This window comes from Camelina sativa, chromosome 11 (assembly GCF_030686135.1).
Source record: "Camelina sativa cultivar CO46 ecotype springtype chromosome 11, ASM3068613v1".
NCBI classification, from domain to species: Eukaryota; Viridiplantae; Streptophyta; class Magnoliopsida; order Brassicales; family Brassicaceae; genus Camelina; species Camelina sativa.
In genome coordinates, this window is record NC_141890.1 from 49,332,165 (window position 1) to 49,358,261 (window position 26,097).

General features: G+C 33.6%; 4 protein-coding genes, 1 long non-coding RNA gene and 1 pseudogene across 7 annotated transcripts; 4 read left to right on the forward strand and 2 right to left on the reverse strand.

Annotated features, from left to right (window-relative positions):
- Positions 1-519: 519 nt before the first annotated feature.
- Positions 520-1,127, reverse strand: LOC147935609 (uncharacterized). Its single transcript, XR_015573093.1, has 2 exons — positions 868-1,127; positions 520-783 (listed from the first exon to the last, which is right to left on the reverse strand). It is a non-coding gene; the product is annotated as an uncharacterized LOC147935609 (long non-coding RNA).
- Positions 1,128-5,015: 3,888 nt separating this feature from the next.
- LOC104726969 (heavy metal-associated isoprenylated plant protein 7) lies at positions 5,016-8,336 on the forward strand. The gene is made up of 5 exons (XM_019232826.2): positions 5,016-5,415; positions 5,522-5,816; positions 6,394-6,596; positions 6,943-7,033; positions 7,605-8,336. The coding sequence occupies exons 1-5, from the start codon at positions 5,407-5,409 to the stop codon at positions 8,105-8,107; spliced, it is 1,101 nt and encodes a 366-aa protein (XP_019088371.2). The 5' UTR covers positions 5,016-5,406; the 3' UTR covers positions 8,108-8,336.
- A 4,960-nt stretch (positions 8,337-13,296) lies between these two features.
- LOC104726970 (recQ-mediated genome instability protein 1-like) lies at positions 13,297-16,931 on the reverse strand. 3 transcript variants are annotated; one of them, XM_087473573.1, is made up of 9 exons: positions 16,311-16,931; positions 16,043-16,213; positions 15,737-15,882; positions 15,225-15,361; positions 14,616-14,825; positions 14,317-14,537; positions 14,114-14,224; positions 13,899-14,030; positions 13,297-13,706 (listed from the first exon to the last, which is right to left on the reverse strand). In XM_087473573.1, the coding sequence occupies exons 1-9, from the start codon at positions 16,848-16,850 to the stop codon at positions 13,557-13,559; spliced, it is 1,818 nt and encodes a 605-aa protein (XP_087329699.1). In that variant the 5' UTR covers positions 16,851-16,931; the 3' UTR covers positions 13,297-13,556. The 3 variants fall into 3 exon arrangements, with proteins under 3 accessions (XP_087329699.1, XP_010444254.1, XP_010444255.1); XM_010445953.2 differs by adding an exon at positions 15,539-15,622 and having other exon boundaries at positions 13,416-13,706; positions 14,317-14,825; XM_010445952.2 differs by having other exon boundaries at positions 14,317-14,825; positions 16,311-16,903.
- A 226-nt stretch (positions 16,932-17,157) lies between these two features.
- Positions 17,158-20,516, forward strand: LOC104726972 (DEK domain-containing chromatin-associated protein 2). Its single transcript, XM_087473574.1, has 11 exons — positions 17,158-17,759; positions 17,857-17,890; positions 18,363-18,442; positions 18,584-18,643; positions 18,730-18,843; positions 18,927-19,007; positions 19,082-19,147; positions 19,396-19,816; positions 19,934-20,031; positions 20,127-20,157; positions 20,266-20,516. The coding sequence occupies exons 1-11, from the start codon at positions 17,388-17,390 to the stop codon at positions 20,469-20,471; spliced, it is 1,563 nt and encodes a 520-aa protein (XP_087329700.1). The 5' UTR covers positions 17,158-17,387; the 3' UTR covers positions 20,472-20,516.
- Positions 20,517-20,738: 222 nt separating this feature from the next.
- Positions 20,739-21,952, forward strand: LOC104729052 (fatty alcohol:caffeoyl-CoA acyltransferase pseudogene; annotated as a pseudogene).
- A 2,005-nt stretch (positions 21,953-23,957) lies between these two features.
- Positions 23,958-26,066, forward strand: LOC104726973 (glutamate-1-semialdehyde 2,1-aminomutase 1, chloroplastic). Its single transcript, XM_010445957.3, has 3 exons — positions 23,958-24,292; positions 24,513-25,331; positions 25,444-26,066. The coding sequence occupies exons 1-3, from the start codon at positions 24,113-24,115 to the stop codon at positions 25,864-25,866; spliced, it is 1,422 nt and encodes a 473-aa protein (XP_010444259.1). The 5' UTR covers positions 23,958-24,112; the 3' UTR covers positions 25,867-26,066.
- Positions 26,067-26,097: the final 31 nt, after the last annotated feature.

Below are 26,097 nucleotides of genomic sequence, written 5' to 3' on the forward strand. Positions count from 1 at the left end.
ATAAAAATAAAAAAAGATCACGTGTAAAATATATGCTACACTACAAAAAAAAACATTTGATTTCCTACGGCACATTTTCAAGGAAAACGGAAAAAAACAGGCATTTCCTTCCATTTTTCTACAAAAACTTGTAAAAGGTAATCGCATGAAAGAAATCGGTTTTAGAAGGAATTTTGTAGGAAAATTCTTACCAATTTCCTACAAAAATGTTTTCGTAAGAATTTTGTAAAAAAATGGTAAAAAACTTTTTAACCATTTTCCTACCAAAATATTCGTAAGAAAATCATTCTTACTATTTTCCTACCAAATCTATATTACAATTTTCCTACCATATATTTCCCTCTATTTTTATACCAAAATATTCTTATGAGTTCCTATGATTTGTCTACCAAATTAATAAATAATATATAAAATAATTGTTTTCAATAATAATATAAATTCCGAAATTGAATTAAAATTAAATAGTCATTAATAATTAATCTGAATAATATATATAAAATCAATTTATTTACAAACAAATAAATCTAAAATTAATTTATATCAAATTATTATTCTTTTAAACATAAAACATAACCAAATCAACCCAACTGGTCTGGTTAGGACTACAAACCAGCCTAAACTGAAATAAACCATCACAGGAGAAGTTATCGCCTCTGTGAGGATTTCCTTCCTTGCCATAGATTATTTAGTTTCCTCGTCGTAGCTTACTGGCCTCGCCACATAGGAGCCGCTATCCAAGCTACGCCGCCGCTAGGAAGGGAGTTTCAACCAACGAAACCAAATCTTCGATTCAAAGAGATCAAAGTTTCAGGTAAGATCAGATCGAAATTGAACAAATGAATCGATACTAAGGATTAGAGGATAAACCAAATCTCCCGAAACATACTGAATCCATTTTACAGTATCTCCTCGTCTCTCCTACCGCAACCTCCATTTTTTCTCGATTAGGGCGCTTCACGCGTTCTTGCTTCAAAGCCTTAAAAATCTAATAAGGAAGAAAAAGACGAGAAGAGAAGAACTCAGGCAAAGAAGAAAAAAAATAAAGAGACGAAGATTTGTAGATCTAGGTTTGGATGGAGGCGTGAAATGTTTTAAGGGAAGAAAATAGATCTAGGTTTATTTAGCTTGTAGGAATTCTGTAGGTTATGTTTTTTCTAGGAAATTAGTAGGAATTTAGTAGGAAATAAATTTAGTAGAAAAAGGTAAGAAAAGTTTCTTACCATGTTTATTCATTTTTATTACGAAATTGTTTCGGTATAGCTTTTGTAGGAAATTAGAAGTAAATTTTCCTATCAAATTCGTACCGCATTGATTCCTATTTAGTTTCTTCCATTTTCCTACTAATTTTCTTATGACTCTAAATTTTGAAAGAATTTCGTAGGAATATTTCCTACGACTTTCTCAAAATTATACTTGGTAGAAAATTTCACACTAATTTCCTACGACAACTGTTTTCATAAAATAATCGTAAGTTTTTTGTAGAAAATTTTTCCTACCAAAGTTTTCGTAGGAAATTTGATAGGATTTCACCATGTTTTCTTGTAGTGCTATGCTAATCTTTAGTTTATGTCATCACGTACCTTCACCAATATTGTAAACAAAATTGTTTGAGATTTTTCGTTTATGACTTGGGAAAGTAAATTTTGAGTTTGGTTATAGATCTCCAACATACATTCTCATTAATGTCATGAGCAAATTTTCTATTTTATGGATTAGCTAAGTTGGTTGATCACTTGTTTTTTATATTGACGACACCATTAGAGATTTTTACTTCTCTTACTGAAATATATATACACAGAGGACTTTGAAAATAGTGTCTCAACACAAAAGTTAGCTCTTCTTTCTTTCGTACTTAGTGAGTAGCTTTGCAAAAGTTTTGAACTTTTAAAGTTTCGACGACATAATGTATAAATGTTTTTTATCGACATGTGGTTGCCATATCGTAATTAGAACCTAATAAGAGGTATAACAACAACCTACCATTTTAGGCCAAGAAACATTTATTTATCGCATTAGAGAATTAGAACTTAAGTGGAGCATATTAAACACATGTTGCGCAAATGGTGATTCTACAGTTTTCAATACAGTAAAAACAAACATGTTTGCAATTTTTTTTTTTTTTTAATTCACCCGTATCTACAGTTCTATATATAGTAAAGAAAACCATTCCATATCAAAATACATATGTATATATAGTAATTATCTCATTCATGCTACTTGAAAGGCAAAATGGTAGATTGAAAAAGTTTCTGGTAGACAGTTAAAAAATTGACGTAACGCCAAGCCAACAACTTACTCCGTTAACTTCGAGGTGGGCACAACAAGGGCCAACAAAAACGGCCGTTACGTCATTATTATATATGACGTGTCGTCGTCGACTCTTGGATTCGTTTGCCTCTCTGTTACAAAAGCACTTAAAGATTTTACCAGATCCATCATCATTTACATCACTCTCTGCCATTAAAAGGAGACAAACCAAAATTGATATTTGTACCAGCAGAAACGACTTTATATGTATTTTCTTTCATTATCTAACCGGATATGTTTTAGAAAAAGAAGAGTATATCCCGGTTCTACTCGTACCAATTTACCAATTGTGTCTGTTGTTTCGGTTTGACTTCGTCTTTTGATATTTTTTATACCTATATATATATACCGAATTATATAAGTAGATAATCTAAATAGTATTAGCACTTGCGTAATTGTTTATTCCCTGTACAGTTTCACGTGAGTTCTGTTCTGTAATTTATAGGTTAACTGGATTATAGAAGAAAATAAATTCATTAAGATGTAGAGAGAGAAAAAAAAAAGAAAGAAAGAAAAAACGTATGTAATTAAGTCTTAAGAGATACTCTTTTATTATATACTGTATGTAAATGTAAGTCGAGAAAAAGAGAGAAGAATCCAAGTCGGCAAAGTCCATGTGTAAGCCTCGGGAATACAAATACTTGTCCCACAGTGCGATCCAAAGCTCCTGCTCCACACGTGTGAAGTCCTACTCAGCGCCACGTCAGTATTCATTGCATGGGGAAATTTTTGAGGTGATGATATATGATCTGATTAAATGGATGATTTATCTTCGATTGCTTGGAGAAGTCACTCGAGGTTTACACTGTGAAAACTTTGAGGATGTTATTATTAGAGTTTTTATCTACCACTAGCTAGTGTGTCTCACTCAAGTTGGCGATGACCCAAAACTTTAAAAACCGAACTTATATAAGTATATCTACTCGGCGCCACGTCAGTAGGGGAAAATGTTGAGGTGATGATATGATCTGATAAAATGATAATTATCATTCGATAGCTTGGAGAAGTCACTCGAGGTTACACACTGTCAAATTTTGAGGATGTAATTATTATAGTTATATATATAAAAAAAGAATTATTAGAGTTTTATCTACCATTAGCTAGTGTGTCTCACTCATTTTGGAGATGACCAAACTTTTAGATCAAAACTTGCTTTTACTGGACTAGATTCAAGTTTCGAATTTTTGAGAACCACATAAATTAATCATGCTTGGTTCATCCAAACTTGAGTATATATGATGTTGTAATTGTTAGTATATATACTTATAGAGTTATAGATATTAATACATTGATATAGGGGAAAATATACATTTGATTAACTTTGATCCCAGAAAGAAAAGAAAAACGAAGACTAAATAGGATAACCAATGAACTCGCATTGCTCAATCTTGTCTTATGTAACGGAAATTTACTTAAGTTAGCTCATTTCGACACGCATTAAATATTATTTTAAAATAAAATCACGAAAATCTATATATAATAGAATCTCTATAAATTAATATTCGGTAAATTAATAAGTTTTTCTGGTTTTAAAATGGGACTAATGTAATTTTGGACAAAATTCGATAATATAATAAAATAATATTTTTTTTTTAAAATCATTGATAAATTTATTGTCCCATCATTAATATAAATTAATAATTATATAAAATTATTTAAATATATGTATATACATATCAATTTTTATTAGAGTTTATTTTTAATATTTTTACTATATAAAAATCTTTGAGTGTTATATTCAAAATATGATAATTATTATTTTCTTTGTAAATGATTTTATAAAAATAATAGTTATAATGATTAAATTTTATTTTTCATCTTTTTTACCAAATTAGAAAAACTTTTCTATTAATAAATAATTATTAATTTATTGAGAAATTTGAATTTCTATAAATTAATAAATTTTCATAGTTCCAACATTATTAATTTATTGAGGTTTTACTGTAGTATAGCAGTATTTGATAGCAGTAACTAAGAATATATATATATATATATATACTAGGAGTATGTATATACAATAAAATCAGTATATATATATTTATATTTAATTTAAAGTATTTACTGTATAAAAGATGCATTAAAAGATGTGCCTTATGAATGAGGGGAAAATATGTGAAATTATGTCACCATTGTTCTTCCCTTTTGAGGGTGAATTTTAAAACAGACGCTCGTTGGTACTTTTAGGTTTAGCCATAGCGCATAGGTATTAGTTGTTATCAAGAATGCCGTGTTCACTTCATCATGAACATCTCATGTTTTAACAACATGCATTCTATTCCACCAATCAAATTGTATACTATATGATTATTTATTTATATTATTGAAAAGAGAGTAAGAGGTCATGCTATATTACATTTGTTTTTACATTAGCTAGATGGATCGTAGATGTAACATTGGTTATCTTATCTTTACTTTTTACTTCCATTGGTTAATGGTTATCTTACTACTAATCCGTAACAATACGAAGTTACGATTTGCATATTTGTGATTGAAAACTTGCGATGATATTCTAAACTAAAAACTTTTTTTCTTCATGTTCTTTATATTTTAGACTTCTTTTGAATTTGTGTCAAAATTATATATATTTTTTTTTAATTCGGTTTTCTCATTTGCAACGTTCGATTTGACTAGATTTATAAAATATAATGTAAAGTATATATACAGCTATACATATATATCATACTCAAATTATAATGAAGATGAAAACACATGACTGGAACACTCCACTAACTGTCAATCTCGAGAATTAGAATTGTGCTTTGACAGTATAGAGAAACACAAATCGCGTGAGTATTAGGTTTATTTTTGACTGATAAACTACGAAACGAAATATAAAATAAAAGTACAAAAAAAAAAAAATCAATTAAATAATATGAGATTCACGTATAAGTCATGTTAAAAAGGGATAAAACAAAATAATTTACATTTCTTTTCAGATCTTGAGGTCCACAGTTCCACCTTCGTTACCAACACACCAAGTGGTTCTTTAGAGAGAGGGCGTGAGAGAGAGAGATTTATAAGCCTCTCTTTGGGTGCATTACCATTTTTTTTTTGTGAACATAGAAACACTCAAACCTCAAAAACAAAAAACAAACAAATATGGGAGAGGTTCAAGAAAATCCCAAACTCTTGTATCATCTTTTCAAATCTCCATGATTTTCTTCTGATTAAAAGACTCTAATATTTTCATTTTTGTTTTGTTTTGGGCTTTCAGGAAGAGAAGAAACCAGAAGCAGTAGAAGAGAAGAAAATGGAGGAGAAGAAACCAGAAGAAGAGAAAAAAGAAGTAGAAGAAAAGAAAGTGGAGGAGGCTGAGAAAAAAGGAGATGATTCTGAGAAGAAACCTCAAGAAGGAGGAGAAGCTAACAAAGATTCCAAAGAAGATTCTCCTCCGCCGGCGCCTGAGGCTCCAGCACCGCCTCCTCCTCCGCAAGAGGTTGTCCTTAAGGTGTACATGCACTGTGAAGGATGTGCTAGAAAAGTCCGCCGTTCCCTCAAAGGCTTCCAAGGTATATGTGTATAAAATACATATTGTAATTTGTATATATGAAAATATTAATAAATATTCTTAAAAATATATACATATGACTTTGCGTATATTAAATATATCTATTTTATTGCATTTTGAAACATAAAATATTTCGTTTTTTTCATAGAATAGTTCGGAAAATTTATTTTTTTATATTATATCTGTAATTTTTCTTTCAACAAATTAATTAAATCATACGTTGATCTCGAATGATGTTGTAGTATTAGTACAAACTTTCAGATTATAAACCAAAGTCACTTACTGTAACCATATCTTGCTTCTGTCAACTATAGTTTTTTTGGTTAATTTCGTTCTAAGTATAGTTAATATTCGTTATATAGTTTGTGTGTAGGACCACATAAAGTTTGAGTATATATGATAGTGTATATATAATATATATATATATGTAAACAAATAATAACTCTTACTTTAAATTCTGTTTTTTTTTTTTTTTATGAGCTAATGATATAACTTGTATATAACAATTGAATGTTTGACAAAAAAAAAGTATATAACAATTGAATTAATTTGGATTTTTTGTTTTCTTTTTTTTATAGGAGTGGAAGATGTGATGACTGATTGTAAAACGGGGAAAGTGGTGGTGAAAGGTGAGAAAGCTGATCCATTGAAAGTATTAGCCAGGGTTCAGAGGAAGACCCACCGTCAAGTTGAGCTTATATCTCCGATTCCTCCACCGTCTCCGCCGCCGGAGAAGAAAGCAGAGGAGGAGAAACCTAAAGTGGAAGAGAAGAAAGTGGAGGTAACCTTTTTTGGTCTAAAGGCTTTCAATTTCTTTATTGTAAAAAGCATATATATTTTTGTTTGTTTCATAAATTGGACATACAACTTTTTGGATATTCATTTGTTCTCTTTATCCTTTTTTAATTTTTTTTTTTGGGTAGGATAAATTAATTTATTCTTAAATTAAAAAGGGAATATTCTCTTTTCAGTGATTTCACATGGGAGTGTATTGGTAGGATTTTGTATATTTTAATTTCATGGGGTTTATGATATAAAATAGAATTCTTTATATGAAAAATATTATGTATATGGGATTTGGTGTTAACTTGTCATTTTATTAATGTAACGGCGTAATTTTTGATCAGCCTCCGGTAGTGTTGACGGTGGTACTGAAGGTTCACATGCACTGCGAAGCTTGTGCGACGGAGATCAAAAAACGGATCATGAGAATGAAAGGTTAGTTTAAAGTTCCCTTGAGCAATATAGATAATCTTTAATTAAAACTGGGTTAGAAAAAAAAACTTATGTCAAAAAAAAAATTTCTTATGAAAAAAAAAATTTGTTTTCTTTTTTTGCGAAGAGCAGCTCTTTATACTTTTTAAGGAAATTTAGTAATAAAGGTAATCATTAAAATGAAATAAATCTAAAGTTATTTTTGGATTTTAGTCTATTCTTCTCTGTCCAATTTATTATCGGTAGATAAAACGTTTCAATATCTTGCAAAATCATGCACTTCTTTTACTTCTTTTCACCAAACTTTATACTATTATCTTTCGTTAGTTGCATCAAATTTGGTCCATACAATTTCAAAACAAGATGATATTGCTTCGACTTTAAAACACACACACACACGTGTTATTTTTTTCTTTTATAATTATCTTATTTGCTGACAGCGTATATATATGTAATGTACATATGATCTTGTTCTAGACTTCCAGTTATACGTAGTGGGGTCAGAGTGTATTTGGTCCTTCACTTTGATGGTATAATTTCTTATAAAGTTTTGTTTTAAATAAATAACTTTTAGGAGTGGAATCTGCTGAATCCGACTTGAAGGGTTCTCAAGTGTCTGTGAAAGGAGTGTTCGAACCTCAAAAGCTCGTAGAATACGTTTATAAGCGGACTGGAAAACATGCAGCGATCATGAAAATCGACCCACCGCCTCCACCGCCACCCGAAGAGGCAGCAGCGGAAGCAGAGAAGAAGGAAGAAGGAAAGGGAGAAAACGGTGGGGGAGAATCCAAAGGCGAAGAAGGGAAGAAGGACGAAAATGCAAAGACGGACGAAGAAAAGAAAGAAGCAGATGGCGGTAAAGAAGAAGGCAAAACGGCAGAAAGTGGTGGAGGCGGTGAAAGTGGCGGTGGCGGTGAGGAGGGAGAAAAAATTGTAGAGGTGAGGAAGATAGAGAATCCTTATTACTACTACTATTACCAACCGCCCCGTGTGGCGGTTCCCCCTATGGAAATGCCGCATGCTTATCCGCCTCAATTATTCAGCGACGAGAATCCAAACGCATGTACCGTAATGTAACAAAGAAAACGCAAACGCTATAAATGGGTATAATGGGGAATATTTTGAACAATTTTGATGAAGTGGGGTTTGTCTTCGCCTTTGCTGTCTCTCTTAGCATGTGGTTTTCTTCTTAATGTGTTTGTGCAGCTCTTTTTCTTTAAAGTGTAATTTACCATTAAAGACCAACTCTGGAATTGTGAGTTACTTTTAATGGCTATAAGCAATAAAATAAATAAATTTACTACCACTAGAAATTCATTTTTACTATAGGTTGCTGAGTAGCTAAAATCTTAGTACCAACATGGCTTTTTTTTTCTTTCTTAAAAAAGCTAGAAAAGCGACCTTAATGAAATGGAAATGTTTGACCAGCACCAAATTTGATACTATCATCTCACCCATTTTGTAAAAAGTAGCTAGTATCTTTCACACGTTAAATATGATAAACTAAACATTGGTGTAACTCGTTTTGAAGTATTAACTACTAAAAGTTAGGTAAATAACTCGCATAGTTCCACGTCACCATTGAACTGCAGTCTTTGTATGGCAACAACTACACCAAAAACTAAATGCATTTACCAGACTGTTCAGTACATTTGGTATCATCAGTAGCATAATTTACTCCACTCCAATAATGTGAAGTCAATATAGTTATACATTTGGGTTACTGGACATGAGAATTATTTATGTGGAATAACAGTAGTAATGTTTAGTCCCTTATCTCTAGTTTTGTTATAAATCACCTAAATAGTGTAACCTAGTATAAACCCCTTTCAAAACTTTTCCCCCATAAAAAAAAAAAAAACGTTATTAATAGTTAGGTGAAACACTATTTTCTTGCCGCTGTACAAAATGGTTGGTCCATTTATTGAATGAATAAAGTTAAAAAAAAAAAAAAACGAAAATGCTGCCCTTATCTTAAACAACACATGCAATTGGTGTTTTGTCAATCGTGTTATGATTATTTCATTTTTTTTTTTGGTTTGTGGGTATAAAGTTTTATGATTATTCCTTGTGAATTAATTTCGTGTCCATCATGCGTTGTTAGAAAATTTAATGGTGGCACGTAGTATCAATCAGTCATCTACAATAATTTAATCACGAATCCTATGTTTTAATTTTTCTTTCGTTTTAAGAAAATGCTACTAAACTACAACACTTCAGTAGGAAAAATATATGTAAATTTTTATTATCTTTTGGAATTTCAAGAAGAAAAAAAAGAGAAGTAAACTTTTTTTTTTTTTTTCTGACAGACAGTTTTCTTCTTTAAAACCACAAACAAAATCCAGTGGCTAACAGTTCGCCGCGCGTAAATGACACGTGCAACCAGGTCGTGACGTCTTGGCATCGTAAGCGGGAAGAACATTCTATTCCCACCGGAACGTAGACTCTATAAATCACACGCGTCCAGGGTAGCGCGTAGAGCGTGATAGTAAAAAGAGAGAGAGATAGCCGTGATGTGACGGTGTTAAACACACGTAGAGCCCACGTGATGGGTCCGTGCCATCTCTGAGGACGTACAGTTTTTTTTTTTGGTTGTATGAATGAATGAATGAATGAGAGAGCCCACGTGACCCGCCACCACTTCCTCTATTCCTGTGCTTTCGTACTCAACTTTTGTCGCTTCTTTTATTCGTTCGACTCACCGTTTTTTTTTTTGGTATATAATTATTTTTACTCGATTCCTCTTTGAAACAAAACAAGAAAATTAAAGAATAAAAGTAGGTTACTCTTTTACTTTTCTTTTAGCCAGCCAGTAGCCATAGTAAAAAATTAACCAGCTTTTTTTTTTTTTTTTTTTTGTGTTCTATAATAACTATCTATTATTTTGTTTTTGTGCAGTCAAGTAAAATATTCTTTCACTTAGGACAAACTTTTATGAAAACGGTAAATAATTATATAAGCAGAAAAGGAATTGAGTGGGAAGTTATGATTCAATGATGACTTAAAATGCTACAATAATATCATATGTCGGTAGCTCAATTCATTTAAGGAAGTTGAAGATGTGGCGGTAACTGTTAAATTATTGGTCAGTGCCTCTGTAAAGAAGTAAGAACCAATTCTAGACAATCAAATCAAAACAAAACGAATTTTCTAATAGCTCACGAGATGTTCTCCTTATTGATTGTAATGGTGTACTTGTCTAATCTTATATTTATAAAACTCTCCCTTTTCTTTGTGCAAACTATATAATACTCTTCTATTTTCTTTTTTCTATAACATGTCGTGGCTTATTAATTATATTTTACAACGTTATATCTATTTTAAGTTTTCTTACAAGATTATTCAAGTTGCATACATCCTGCTAAAGTTTTATTTTAGAAAAATAAGAAGAGTCATAGTTTTATTTCTTCTAGGGGAAAAAGGAAAACGGTGTGGATGGGTTATAGCATTTATTAGTTTTGTTGGTCTTTTTTTTCTCTCTTTCTTTCTGTTAACCTTTGGGACCATACATTCAACAATGTCGAAATCATGTTGACACGCAGAGACATACCATATATACATATACTGATATACGTTACAAGTAACGTTCTTGTTTGCATGTACGTATTTTTTTTTTTTTTTTTTTTTTTTTTTTTTTGAAAATTATGTGAATTTTCATTAGAGAAAATAAATTGCAGTGACTGCAATAGCTTTGATACAAAAGACTGACCCTTGCCAAAAAAAGGTAAAAACAAGGGAGGAGTCTACAGTCTACTAGAAGGAATACAAGAAGAAATCTTGGATGTACGTATTACGTATACGTATAAACGTAGACATAATTAATCGTCTAATGTATACGTTACCTAAACAATAACAAACAAATGGTCAACCAGGCATGCTTCGGTTATTTTTCTTTAAGAACACTTGTTGCAATAAAGATATAATTTCTTTGAGAAAAACGACATTTCGAATTAAGCATTGATCGCTATATATATAGTTACAACAATAGCATTCTTAAATGTGTTTATATTCAAAACTGTTACTAGCTCTCTAAATGTAGGCAGTTTAGCCGATTAAAAAATATATGTGTATCATCGTTGCCAAACTATTAGTTATTCTGAGTTTTAATCTGGAAATTGGTAAAGGTAATTTTGTATTTTTAAACAAATCCGTTTCGATCTCATATCCAAATAAATATACAGACAAAAAAAGTAACTTACATTTTTTCCTTAGATTGTAGAAAAAAGAAGGATAATAACAACGTTGTTATCATATTGAGACACTTGACCGGTTTTCATTAAACTAGTTTAGGTTTGATTGCGACCGAACCGTATTTGCATCGACCATTTAACCCAATCACTAAAAGTGTTGGGTCCATCAACATCTTTTTGATACACTTACCTGAGTTTCATACAACTCTAAAAACTAGTTAATAGATCCATCCCTATTACCAATAATTTGTTTCAATTATCTTTCGACTTTTTATTTTGGCGCCGAGTGGTGCTAAGCAAAATAATATATTCTCCTTTCGTTGTCATGTTTATACGTATACCGATTCTCCTTTCGTTGTCATGTTATACGTATACCGATTTATCTTCAATTTATCTTATTTATTTTGACAACGATTACATTATTATATATTTGATTTCTTGGCATTTTTTTCTCTAATTTGTTTGAAAAAAAGCTGTTGATAACGAGCCATTCAACTCACGAATCATAATACTATCGAAATCTAGTTTATAGATTAGGCATTAAGCCAACCTTTTAGACCTTGACTTCTAAACGTATATTTTCGAGTTCCAGAGCTAACATCTTAAAATTTTAAAATAAATTAAAATGAAGACGTATGGAAGCGAGCACAATACTTTTCACTTTCTAGATTTAAAACACATTAAGAAACACGATTTGTTTCGTATACACTACGGTTTCTCTTCTTTCCTCTACTTTTGTATTTGTGTTTTTACGTATACAAGAACTTGAAATGAGTTTGATAAATAAAAATGAATAGATAATTCGAAAGCCTACACCCACAAAGAAAGATGTAGGCCCATAATATAGAAAAAAATAGAAGATCATGTTGCTCAACTGTTTTGTTAAAAAGTCTACTAGTTAACGAGTTCCATATGTGAATACTATTAAAACACAGCACTTGTGTTACACAATAATGAAGAAATGTGTAGGTCTTGTGACAGAAGAAAACAAATCATATAAATTCATCTGTCGAAAATGATAACATGATTTCGATTTTTATCATCAAGAATTTTGTTGAGATTTAGACATGAGCCAAAATCTTTAGAACAATTATTAATATAATACTTTTAAAAGAAAGTAAACTTTTCTAACAAAAGAAATGTTGATAAGAAAAATAAATTGAAAGGTCTTTAAATCCCATCACTTAGTGGGTGTAAAAAGGCAAAGAAGCATAGATGGATGGATGAAGATGACCTATATATATTGTTGTGTGCTACGATGTAGCATTACACCTATTATAGTGGCTAATTTCGTTATTCATTTGATTCGTTTTAACTTTCAAATTGTTTCTTTTAGGTTTAATGGCTCAATGGTCCATATTTAAATGGCTTCTTTATATAGACGTAACCTGACTCTGAAAAATAAAACTAGCAGTGTTCAAAAAATTAGTTAGGCATCATCAAAACGTTTGGAGTAGATTAATCGAAGAATCATGATCTTTATATTAATATCCATCCCATTTAGGCAAGAAAAGACTTTGACATATTCATAGACCGATTTGATTCATCGGGACCCCCAATATGATTTTGGCTACCTTACCTAGCTAGACCAATAGTATATATAAAATCCGAAACGATTGGTTTTTTGTTTTTATTAGAACAGAACAAAAAAACGAATTAAAGACTTTGATGTATATTCAAAAGGAAACTACCGAAAGAACATAACACTGTGTTTTTTTCTCGAACAAGAGTCAGAGTTAAAATTCGGCCAAAAAAGAAGAAAAGACTCGACCTTCAAATCAAACAAAACTTATCAATCCCCGATTCTTGTTTTTTCCCATAATGGACAATCGTTGAATATGCGTCACCAAATCATATAAGAAAATATATTGGCAGGAAACAAAAACCGGAAAACTTTTGCAAAAAGTTTAAACTGATCACAATGGGTGATGGAATGATGATTGAGGTGAGAATGAGATGTTTATCTACTATAAGTTGTTAGTGTCTGTAAAACATAGATCATAAAATAGTAATATTGCTATTATCTGTATAATAGTAATATTTTTCAATGATTTACGCCATATCAAGATTACCAAATGACAATAACTCATAACAATCTGCCATATATATAATATAACCTTTGTTTTAGTCTCTAAACATACAAGTTCTTTAAAAGAATTTATACACACCTAATCTACTTGTTTGAAAAGAAAAAATAACTACTTTTAATTTCTATAAATCACCAAATATGAAATACCCGGTTTAGTTGAACCAGGAAGCCATTCCTTAGCAAATATAAATGAAATCAAGTCACCAAAAGCTCTCACTGAGCTTTTAGTTGACTACTAGATCAAGATTCAAGGGGATAGAACAACAACTGGATTTAAGCTCGAGGATGATTTGATTCTTTCAAAGAGTAACCGAGCATCGGTTAACGAACATCCCTGATTCATTTCAATTGCTACCGGATATTGCGACGATCTGTTCATTTCTACGACCATTATTCCCTGCAGTAACATCAAAATGAATAATTTGAAAAAACATGTCTTCCTAAGCGTAGTTTGGTTTGTCTCTGATTGGGTCTTCACACTCAGTCCTAATGAGCTTGTATATAGACTAGTCTTCTATATACAACTTATGTTTGATGTATCTGATCATAGAACAAAGACAGTCTAAAACTGATATGTTAGCAGGGTTACCTCGAAGTCAGCGAGAAACAACTGGAAGCGTTTCAGTTTCTCTTTCATCATGGCATTTAGTGATGTTGGTGCTGAAGAGGAAAGAGCAGCTGTGACTTCCATGGATGAATGACCTATCCTGTTTTGTACAACCTGCAGAGGGAATATCATGGACAAGATGGGTGATCTTAATTCTAATTCGTAATAAATTTTGCGAAATGAGGGATAGGACTCACGTCGTTATGGAGCAAGATCTCACAGATGAGACTACCATCATCGACGTAACATAGAAGCTCATACGTAGATTGTTGCTTGAACTGAAATTTCTTCACTCCGGTTAGGAAGCACTGCAAGAAAATAGATACTTTAGTTACAAAGATTGAAATCCTGATGGATAGAAGACTGAGTCTGAGAGTATTTTGATAAGTGGTGTTAGTACTTTGATCCTTCCTTGAACAGAATGCATGCTTTCTTTCATTACTGCCCATTTTTGAGACAACTCGGCTAAGTAAGTGAAAGGCTTCTCTGTATTTGTAACCACAGAAGGTCCTTCCAAATCGATAACCATATTACTGACTTCTACATCTGCTACACCGCCTGAACCTGAACCATGTACATGAGACGTTGTGTCCCTTACACGACCAGTGTCAATATGCATTTCTTCAACAAAAGAAGCCACGTTAGATGTTTGTTGATCCCATGTATTTCCACCAACGCTGTTGGAAAAAGATCTTGTACCACTGCATCTAGTACCAGCTGTGGATGCTGCCCGGTGAATGTTACTAGAAGTTGAGTGTATATCAGAAAACGTTCTTTCCCCGTGCGCAGAAGCAGTATCAATCTGCATATGCTCAACCCTTGAAACAGTAGCTTCCACATTGGTAGAAGCAGGAGGCTCGCCCATCACCCGCGAACTAATGTGAGTCCCCGTTACATTTACGGGTATGCCTGCCATAAGTGTTTTGGTTAAAAGAGAGTTAATAGCCACTAATAATCTCAAAATAAAGTGGTTGTCTCATGTTACTGAAAGTATCTAAGGACCGACATTGTTGTCCCAGAAAGACACATGATACGTTTTTAATGCTGTAGAACATCATAGGAAACACATGACGAACGATGATTGTGATCTAGTTTGTTACAGTTAATGATATAAACGACAATCCTTTAATTCAAAATTATCACTTAACCACTTTCCTGTGATGGAACAAATGATTATTCTGGTTCAGGGTTGAAAGAAATGAACACTTTGGCTAGTTTTGTAAACTCTACTTTTGAGACATGCAGCTACTTTTCTTGTTGATATGTAGTTTTCTCTAAACAAGAAGATTAATGTCGAAACATCCCTACCTTGAACATTGACCTGAGCGTTACTAGCATTGGCCGAGGTAGAACTATCTACATGATTACCAGCATCATTGCCATTTAGCGACCATGCAGCTAGAGTTGCTCTGGTTGCCAATGAAGGAACCACTCCTCTCCTTATTCTGCAAAAGTTAAAATCAAATCAAAACTTTTGACAAAAAGGGTAAAACTTACAACTGCAATTAGAAAACACAGTTGGTACTGTGTTATAAACTGAGTTTTAACGTTATATCATGCATCATCTTTCCACATTATCCAATCCAAATGCAGAATTCTCTAAACTAAATCGTAAGGCATGCTCAAACCAGTGACTCTTCTCAAGATCAAAGAAGCTGTAGCCAAAGAAATCGGTGAAACAAACTCGTTGCAAATAATAGATCCAACTGAAGAGACATACATCCTGACAAAACTTTCGAATATGAAGTGAGCGGGAGAAACATAAGCAGGAGACAATATCGAGTTCTGAACAAAGTAAACCATTCTTTGAATAAATATACCTTTTCCCTCGTGGAGGTTTGTTTACTTCAACAACCAGACGCTTTCTTGCTTCTTCAAGTTCTTCAACCATCCCTCCTAAGACTTCTACAATTTCAGGTACTAGCATTAAAAGCCCATGACGAACTTGTACACTAGATACAACAATCTGCATTGAACTGTTCTTGTCAGTGCTTTTACTAAAAAAAACACAGACATGTTAAAAAAGGATGTACATTGGCCTTAGGACAAGTATCAGATGCTAGTTTTCATCCCAAAAGATAATCTACCATTTTAACAACTACAAGTCCTCAACAAGAAACACACACCTTTAAACCAGCAGGAGACAAGACTTGAAGATCTTTAATAGGCCTGTATTCCATACCAAAAACGCGTTGAACACCATCTGTCATGGACAGCTTAAGGCACCTCTTCAGCCCTGCATTAGCGTTTTCATACCTTCCTTTGAGTGGACATCCAATGTTAACAATCTCATCAACCTAAATCAAAAGAAATTAAGCAGAAATGTTCAGCCAAACTCACACATTATATAAACAGTTCCAACAAAAAAGGGTAAAAACCAATTAATCAGATAACCTGAAGAACAAACGGACCAGGGAGTTCTATAAGATTCATAGACGAAACATTCCGAGGAAGAACCCCACCTCCGCATATATTCATATCGGAAAACATGAACTGCTCAAAGCAATGCTTAGCTTTCGCTGCAACATCGAGGCGGAAAAATTGCGGGATTGAAATTTCAAGTCCAGAAAGACAAGAGACCCACCACTCTCTCTTCAATTTAATCCCTAATCGACAAAGAATCTCACTGATCGGCGATTCATAGTCATTACCGCTCACAAAATCCGACTCTGTCTCCGACAAATCAACCGGAATACTAGAATCCGGCGGTGTGGGAGGCGGATTACCAAATACGTCGATAATCTCAACTTCCGATACATCAATTGCTTCGCCGGGATTAGGGTTAGAATTCGAAGCTACTGAGGTTTCCGGTTGTACAGCTGAGGCAATACCACCGCTCCGAACAGAATCACCAATTCCGCTTGTTCCAGTTCCATCTTCGTCTTCTTCTTCTTCGTCGGAGGAGTACCGGAGTTGCAGCCGTCGTCTACGCATTTCGCCGGCGAAATTTAGGGGTTTTTTTGGTTTTCCCTCCAAATTCAATTTTTTTTTTTTTATTTTGCTTTGAAAAAAAATTGTATTGGTCAGAAAGAAAGAAGTGCGGAACTTAATTGGGCTCGTGAGGAATAAAATTAGGCCTGTTATAAAATTGGGGCTGTATAAAATTAGGCCTGTTATAAAATTGGGGCTGTATAAAATTAGGCCTGTTATAAAATTGGGGCTGTATAAAATTAGGCCTGTTATAAAATTGGGCCGAGTATGTTGCATGTAAGTATATATGATGTGTTTGTATGTAATGTATATAAAATGGGTTAGTTTTGCCGCGAGCTTGATTTTGGTGAAAATTTTGGGGGTTGACGAAAGAGCCCGCCTTTGTGTTCCTGAAAATTTTGAAAAAAATCCCCAAATTTTTGATTTTTCTTTTTGTGTTTCTTCTCTACTTCATAATCTTTGAATTAGGGCTTTCTAGTTTCCCAAATCTGGTATTTTTTCTCTTTTACCTTTTTTTCCTCATCTTGATTTGGGTCTAACATGGCGACTGAAACCCTAGAAGAGAAGAAGATACCGGAAGTGGAATCTCCGGCGAAGGAGGAAGAAACTGTTGTTGCGAAGGAAGAAAAAGCGAATTCGCCGATAAAGGATGAGGCGGAGAAGAAAGATGTAGAAGAGGGTGAACCGAAAGAGGGAGAATTGAAGGAGAAGGATAAAGAAGACGATGTAGAAAGTGAGGAGGAGGAAGAGGAAGAAGAAGAAGAAGAAGGAAGTGGAAGTAAGAAATCGTCGGAGAAAGAAACGGTGACTCCGACTAGTGACAGACCAACGAGGGAGAGAAAGAAGGTTGAGCGTTTCTCGTTGTCTACTCCTATGCGAGCTACACCCAGCAAGTCTGTTTCAATTGGAAAGGTTTGTCTTTTATGTAAAAATTTGCTCTTTTGTCTTTCGTATATTTGAGAATTGGAATCAATTAGTTATGGGTTTCTGTCTCTGTGTGTTTTTGTAGGGTCGTGGAACACCTCTCAGGGAAATTCCCAATGGTACGTCTACGCATCTGTTATGTTTGTGATTGTATTGATTCTTGTGATGTGTAGATCTGATTGTTGTGAGGCAGAATAATGAACAATCTTTGCTGGTTTGGCACATCTTAGATCTAGAAGATGAGATAGCTGCTGTGAGATTATTTGTCTTCATTGCTATGCTTGTAGTAGATAGAACCATTTCATTATAAAAGCTTGGGCTTTTGGTTTCCTTAATTCTATTCTGACGTTCTGGTAGCCTATAAGTTACTGTCCATGATTTGGTTATACTTTTGGTAAGTTTCTATTAGGTTTTCTTTTTGGCAGCTAACTGCACTGTGGTTGATGAGAAGATGATAAGATATGTTTGATCTTTCTTTCTTTCTCTTGTTTGTTTATCTAACTTGAGGGTGAAAGTTTTGGTTCTTTTAGTGGATTCTTGATTACATTTATTTACAATTAGAAAGCTTTTTGATAACGTTGGCTGTTTCAGTGGCTCATAAACTATCCAAGAGAAAAGCTGATGACAACCTGATGTTACTTCACACCATTCTTTATGGGAAGAAAGCAAAGGTGATTTTAAATGTTGCTCACATTTGATATGTAGATTTCACTTTCAAGCTTTTTGTCTCTGTTAATATGGATGTTGTCTTGGAATTTTCGCTTTGCCAGAGTGCATATACTTAAAGCGTTTCGTGAAAAATTTCTCTGCAGGCACAGATGGTTAAGAGAAACATTGGTCAATTTTCTGGCTTTGCATGGTCAGAGAATGAGGTATAACCCATTTCAAGTATATTCTGTTACAGGGATTTGTTTGCTGTTTTGCCTTCTGGTAAATCTTGTATTATAATGTTTATCAGGAGGAGAAGCAGAGAGCAAAAATAAAAGAGAAGATTGACAAATGCATAAAAGAAAAATTGATAGTTTTTTGTGATGTGCTTGATATACCTATCAACAGAAGCAACATGAAAAAAGTAAGTGATAACATGATGTGGTCTATCTATTTATTGTACCTTGTTCTATATTCTAAAAAAATCCACTATCCTGATACTTCCAGGAAGAACTAGCTGTCAAAGTGCTTGAATTTTTGGAATCTCCCAAGGAAACAAGAGATGTTATAATAGCTGATCAAGAAAAGGTACTGTTGGATTCTGTACATTATTGTTCTACATGGTTCATTCCCAATGAGAGCATTGAGTTCATTTTTAGCAGGCCAAAAAGCGCAAGAGTACACCAAAAAAGGGGAAATCTGGAGAATCTTCAGACACCCCAGCCAAGGTTTGTACATTGTTGATCATCTTAATTATCTAATTTGTATTCCTTGCCTGCTATTGGCGCCTTTTTAGCTTGTTTTCTTAGACTTTCTGCATATAAGTGGTGTAAAATTTTGATTTTTAATGTGTATGGTCGAATTATAATCATTTGCATGGATAGTTATATGCTTTTTCATCTGTGTGACTTGATTAAGCTGTCGATCACGGGTTGTACTGATATCCTTTCTTTGTGTATGTTTTGTCTCTACGCAGAGAAAAAGGCAAACAAAAAAGCGAGATCAGCCATCTGACACGGAAGAAGGCAAGGATGAGGGAGATGCTGATTCTGAAGGAACTAATGATCCTCATGAAGAAGATGATGCGGCGCCAGAGGAAGAAAGTGACCATGAAAAGACTGACACTGAAGATGAAAAAGACAAAGCAGAGGATGAGAAACCATCCAAAAGGAGAAGCTCATCGAAAAAGACTGTAGAGGAGAGCTCAGGGTCTAAAGGTAAGGATAAGCAAGCTTCTGCTAAAGGTTCCGCAAAATCTGGTGAAAAGTCCTCCAAACAAATTGCTAAGTCAGCCTCGTCCCCGGCTAAGAAGCAAAAAGTTGATCCTGTCGAGCCTTCTAAAGAGAAAAGCAAGAAACAGCCGAGTAAGCCACAGGCTAAGGGATCTAAAGAGAAAGGTTACAACCATTCTCAGCCGCTTCTGATGCTTAGACTCGTTTGATTTATGTTTTTAAAGAAATTATTCCATCTGACTCCTTTATTATTTGTTATCTTCTTTCATGGATTGGATACAGGAAAAGCCACTAAGAAAGGCAAAGCCAAAGAAGAGCCTACCAGAGAAGAGATGCTTGAAGTGGTGTCCAAAATTCTGAAGGAAGTAGACTTCAATACGGTAAGATGGTTTGATTATCCCAAATTTGAATATAATGGAATGGTCTAAAAACCTTGAATAGATGTTCTCACACAATTTGTTTTTCTTAATAACAGGCAACACTATCAGATATTCTGCAGAAGCTAAGTATGTTCTTGGTTTTTGGTTTTATTATTTATTTCGCAATTTGTGTTTATACTTTCCACAAATGTTCAGGATCTGTTTGCTAACATATGCTGTTTGTGATAACGTCAGGCGAACATTTCGGTGTGGAACTGTCACATAGAAAACCAGAGGTGAAGGATGTGATCACAGATGCCATAAATGCAATGACTGATGATGAAGATGATGAAGAGGAAAAAGCTGAGGCTGGAAGTGACAAAGAGAAGGAAGAAGAAAAAGGAGAGGGAGACGAGGCTGAAAGTGACGAAGAGAAGGAAGAAGAAGAGAAAAAGGATTAAGGTTGGGAGTTTTGTTTCTCTTCTCAAAATCTGATGTGAAGGAAAGCAGCAATTGTGACACAACTTTTGTGTGAATCAGAGTGTGTCGAATCTCTACTTTGTACTTTGTGTAATCTCTATAGTCTGACTCTCATTATGTAGTTTAAGTGTCTTTTTCTTCTTGTGTAGCTGTTACCTGTTAGGTTTATTAATCCTTGTTTTATTTGATAGCCAGATACTGTGGGGAATTTTACTTCTTTGTTTTACCGATTTGTGGCTTGTTGTATCATGAACGGAATGGTGAACTTGAAACTTTTGTAGGTTAAAAAAAAAAGAATGACCTGATGAAATTTTGGATTTGATGGAGAAGAAAATTCAGTTTTTCTTGACACCAAGTTACATTCAATAAACAAACTATAGCCTATAGGGATGGTACAACTAATGCTATTTATTTATACAATATTCTACTAATGCTACTAAATCACAATATATCGTTATCGAAAGAATCTTTATATTTAAAGAAAAGCTATCATCCAGATGCGACCTTGTTTGTGAAATAAACGTAATCAACATAATAGTCCCCTTTACATAGACTTCTGCGGTTTTAACAAAATTATGTTTATACACCAGATAAAATTTTGAGTTTTTGAAATAGCAGTATCACATCTGCCCAATTTTAGATGGGATCAGTCTGGTAAAAAAACAAACGAATCATACTTGTTGTGACCGCACACTTCCTCCGACCAAGAACTCCTCCAAAGATCGATTTCCCACACAACGAGTTCGAGGACCTACAAGACATATCCGACACGGGAAAACTCTACTCCGACGAGAAACTCGTCTACAAATCCTTCCTCTTCGGACCCGAAAAACTCGAGAGGCTCAAGATCATGGCAGAGACGAGATCCACCACTTTTCAAACCCTAACCGGATTTCTATGGAGAGCTCGTTGTCAAGCTCTAGGGCTTAAACCTGATCAACGGATAAAACTTCTGTTTGCTGCAGACGGACGGTCGAGATTTGTTCTGGAACTTCCTAGAGGATACTCCGGAAACGGGATTGTGTTCAGTGTTCACTTATTGCGTTACAACGGCAGGTGAAGTAACCTTAAACCCTCTTTCTCATTCTGTGGGCTTGGTTAAAAACGCCGTTGAAATGGTCAACGACGGTTTCATGAGGTCAGCGATTGATTACTTCGAGGTGACTCGGGCTAGGCCGAGCCTAACGGCTACGCTTCTGATCACGTCGTGGTCAAAACTGTCGTTTCATACCAAGGATTTCGGTTGGGGTGAACCGGTTGGTTTACCTGAGAAGGAAGTGATTATGTTCTTGCCATGTGGCAGTGACACGAAGAGTATCAATGTGTTGCTTGGACTTCCTGGTTCAGCTATGAAAGTGTTCCAAGGACTTATGGATATATGAATAAATCTTATTTTTTGTTATATATATATATAAAAAAAAGAATAAATCTTATTCATGCATGGTCTATGTATGTCTTTGAATTGATCATAATTTTAAAAACAAATAATGATGAACGATGACGTATTGTGATATTACAAATACTTGTGTCGTATATCTATATATATAAAGTTAGCTTTTCTCTCTTCTTATTCATCCACTTCATCACTTCCTATTTCTAATTTTAATAAATTAATCCACATAATTAAAGTCCATAAAATCTAAAACTAATGCATCAATTAATTTACTCATTTTTAAATATTTTAACTATTATAAAAACAATAATTTAAAATAAAATGTAAAATAAAAATGAAATGAAAAAAAAAATACAACAAAAAAAAATATCAAAATATGAACAGAGATTACATAAATCTAAAATTAGTTATTTCTATCATAATATATAATAATTGTGTAAATATTTGTAAAAAACTAGAAAGAGGAGAAAATAGAGCTATCATATATTTAATGAAAAAACAATTACTTTCAAGATTTACATTTATTAAGATAAAGAAAATAAGAGTTTTTTTCCCCAAAAACAAACACAAAAATTTAAAGGTTTTTTTAAATCAAGAGGTTATTCAATTCTTGGTGTTAAATTAGATTAAAAGTTGGTATATATTATTATTTTCAATTATAGTATAATATAATTAATAATATATATATATATATATATATATTAAAACTTGAGACTTTGTTGTTAGTGTTAAATGATAAATTTATGTTACCGATTAAAGCCAGAAGGATTTGGTGCATATTATTATTTAGAATTCTAAATAATATAAATAATTAAAATAGTTTGAATGATCAATATTATCTATCGTTTTCAAAATTGAAAAATGGTGAAATTTGTTAAACAAAGGTATATCCAAAAAAAGGAGAAAATATTAATCAAGTGGTCAAAAATTAAATATGTGTATATTTAAGAGAAATGTATAAGGTTACTTGAAATAAAGCATATTAAAGAAAACTTATTATGAACATCACACACACCAAAAAAAGAATAGTGGAAAATACTAAGAAGAAATTGCGAAAGCTATTTGTAATAGAAACAATTATAATAGTAGTGGTAGATTGTAGAATTTTTTAATTAAAAATTAAAAAGAGTTATATTTTTGCATAAGTACACATATTTAAAAGTTAGATGAATCTTATGAGTTTGTAGATTTAGGAGAATTAAATTAAAAGAACACTATATAAAAAGTAGAAACATAATAGACTATATATATATATTTTAAGTAAAATATATATATATATATATGTGAACATAATTTTTTTTCAAACAATTTAAGATAAAAATGTAATATTTAAGTTATAATATGATGTTTATGGATAGAAACAAGTCCAATTATGAGAATCATTACTAGAAAGCAATATATACGTGTAGTACAACATTATCAAAGAAACTTTGCGACAAATGGTGGATATATTCTATAAGATTTCTTTACGTCTATGTTACTAATTAATGATCACTCAGCCGATTAAAAAAAGTATAGAAAGATGAAAAATATAAAAAAATATTTATGATATGTCTTCATAATCAATATATTACAAGTGAGACAATAAAATGTGAAAAGAGAGTAGATGTAAGTATGATGAGTGTATACAGGAAAAAAAAATTAATTGTGAAAAATATTAAAAGAAATAAAAGTTATATATTGCTTAATAAAATAAATTTGACATATATACAGATTTTTATTTTAATATTGGATAGTTATAATTATATTTAACAGTTCGTATAAATAACAATAAAAAGTATAGTCCCGCGCAACGTGTGGATTATAAATCTAGTAATACATATAAAGATCAATTACAAAATAAATGATCATATCTAGCCAAAATATTAATACTAAGGATTGTCTAAATTCCGAAATTTCATGGTTAATACTTAATAGAAAAAGAACCATTCATTTGCAAGATTATTTTTAAATTTCTCTCAAAATCCATATTTTGAAAAGCACTAACGTATCATAAATCAAATAACATAATCAAGCTCAAATTTTCAAAATAAAATACGAGAAATATAAAATAAATGATTGGAGAGACTTTGGTAACCCGACCCGGGTATAATTGGGGAAATATAAAAAACCCGGTGGCTGGGCATCGGCCTTATCTTGTTGACTCTTCTGCTTCCTCTCAGAATAAGAAAAGCCCCACCCACTTACATTGGATTACCAACAACTCCGACCGCGACTTTCAGAGCAAAGATGTCGGCGACGCTTACAGGATCGGGAACTGCTCTAGGGTTTTCGTGCTCCTCGAAGATCTCCAAGAGAGCTTCTTCTTCTTCTACTAACCGATGCTGCATCAAGATGTCTGTTTCCGTCGACGAGAAGAAGAAAAGTTTCACTCTTCAGAAATCAGAGGAAGCTTTCAATGCTGCCAAGGTATATTGATTTCTCCCTTTCGATTTGATTGATTCTAAATCATTGATTTCGGAGATTATAGTCACCGCAGAATGATCAATCCTTCTTAGTTCAGAATGCAAAGTTGTCTCTTTTCGAATTTCAATTAGTTTTGTTTCTTCGTGATTCGAATGTGTGTTACCTTATATAATCCTTGACTAATGGAAAAAAATTGATCTTTTTTTGTTAATCTCATGAAAAGAATCTAATGCCTGGAGGTGTGAATTCCCCTGTTCGAGCCTTCAAATCCGTTGGTGGTCAACCAGTTTTGATCGATTCAGTTAAAGGCTGTAAGATGTGGGACATTGATGGTAATGAGTACATTGACTACGTTGGATCTTGGGGACCAGCTATTATTGGTCATGCCGATGATGAGGTACTCGCGGCTTTAGGTGAGACGATGAAGAAAGGAACAAGCTTTGGTGCTCCTTGTCTCTTAGAGAATGTTTTAGCTGAGATGGTTATATCAGCTGTTCCAAGCATTGAAATGGTTCGCTTTGTCAACTCTGGTACTGAAGCTTGTATGGGTGTGCTCCGTCTCGCCAGAGCCTTCACTAACAAAGAGAAGTTCATCAAGTTTGAAGGGTGTTACCACGGTCACGCTAACGCCTTCCTTGTTAAAGCTGGTAGTGGTGTTGCTACTTTAGGGCTACCGGACTCACCTGGTGTCCCTAAAGCAGCTACTTCAGATACGTTGACTGCTCCATACAACGATCTTGAAGCTGTTGAGAAGCTTTTTGCGGCTCATAAAGGCGAGATCTCCGCGGTTATTCTCGAACCTGTTGTTGGTAACTCTGGATTCATCCCTCCAACACCGGAGTTCATCAACGGTTTACGCCAGCTCACAAAAGACAACGGTGTTCTTCTCATCTTCGATGAAGTCATGACAGGCTTTCGTTTAGCCTATGGTGGTGCCCAAGAATACTTTGGAATCACGCCTGATCTAACAACTCTTGGAAAAATCATTGGTGGGGGTCTTCCCGTGGGAGCATACGGTGGGAGACGTGATATTATGGAGATGGTGAGAATTGGCTCTATACTTATAAGAAGCTTTGAAACTTGGTGGTGGCCGTTCTGTTTTCTGGTTTTCAAAACTATATATATAAACAATGTTTGTGTTCTTTTCTTTGTAGGTTGCGCCAGCAGGACCGATGTACCAAGCTGGGACTCTAAGTGGTAATCCACTGGCAATGACCGCAGGGATTCACACGCTGAAGCGGCTACAGCAGCCAGGAACATACGAGTATTTGGACAAGATCACAAAGGAGCTAAGCAACGGAATCTTAGAAGCAGGAAAGAAAACAGGGCATCCAATGTGCGGTGGTTACATAAGTGGTATGTTCGGTTTCTTTTTCGCAGAAGGACCGGTCTACAACTTTGCAGATGCAAAGAAGAGCGACACCGAGAAGTTTGGTAGGTTTTTCAGGGGAATGTTGGAAGAAGGTGTTTACTTTGCACCGTCTCAGTTCGAGGCCGGGTTTACGAGCTTGGCTCACAGTCCCAAGGATATAGAGTTCACGATTGCTGCGGCCGAGAGGGTCCTTAGTAGTATCTAGAATATGTTCTATAACCCAACCCTGAGTCTATTTTCATAATCTTCTATTTTGGGGACATTATGTAGGGGTTGATGAACGGATGAAATAATTATTGTGTAGTGAGATGAATTTTGTATATCTTTTGTTTCATCGGTACTCGGTAGAGCTTGGGACTTTTCTTTTGTTTCCTGTTAATGTAATGGTTTATGTTGTGTTCCTAATGATTTATTGAGTTGTATACTTATACGTACA

Excerpts from the sequence above, each read along its gene's own strand:
- LOC104726970 (XM_010445953.2), bottom strand. The coding sequence starts at position 16,850 with ATGCGTAGACGACGGCTGCAACTCCGGTACTCCTCCGACGAAGAAGAA. Across the intron at positions 15,883-16,042 it reads TGTCTCCTGCTGGTTTAAAG|ATTGTTGTATCTAGTGTACA; the intron begins GTGTGTGTTTCT and ends AGTTCAATGCAG. Across the intron at positions 14,826-15,224 it reads CGCTCAGGTCAATGTTCAAG|GCATACCCGTAAATGTAACG; the intron begins GTAGGGATGTTT and ends CACTTATGGCAG.
- LOC104726969 (XM_019232826.2), top strand. Across the intron at positions 5,817-6,393 it reads TTCCCTCAAAGGCTTCCAAG|GAGTGGAAGATGTGATGACT; the intron begins GTATATGTGTAT and ends TTTTTTTTATAG. Across the intron at positions 6,597-6,942 it reads TGGAAGAGAAGAAAGTGGAG|CCTCCGGTAGTGTTGACGGT; the intron begins GTAACCTTTTTT and ends ATTTTTGATCAG.
- LOC104726973 (XM_010445957.3), top strand. The coding sequence starts at position 24,113 with ATGTCGGCGACGCTTACAGGATCGGGAACTGCTCTAGGGTTTTCGTGC. Across the intron at positions 24,293-24,512 it reads AAGCTTTCAATGCTGCCAAG|AATCTAATGCCTGGAGGTGT; the intron begins GTATATTGATTT and ends TCTCATGAAAAG. Across the intron at positions 25,332-25,443 it reads GACGTGATATTATGGAGATG|GTTGCGCCAGCAGGACCGAT; the intron begins GTGAGAATTGGC and ends TTTTCTTTGTAG.
- LOC104726972 (XM_087473574.1), top strand. The coding sequence starts at position 17,388 with ATGGCGACTGAAACCCTAGAAGAGAAGAAGATACCGGAAGTGGAATCT. Across the intron at positions 18,644-18,729 it reads TTGCATGGTCAGAGAATGAG|GAGGAGAAGCAGAGAGCAAA; the intron begins GTATAACCCATT and ends AATGTTTATCAG. Across the intron at positions 19,008-19,081 it reads TAATAGCTGATCAAGAAAAG|GCCAAAAAGCGCAAGAGTAC; the intron begins GTACTGTTGGAT and ends CATTTTTAGCAG.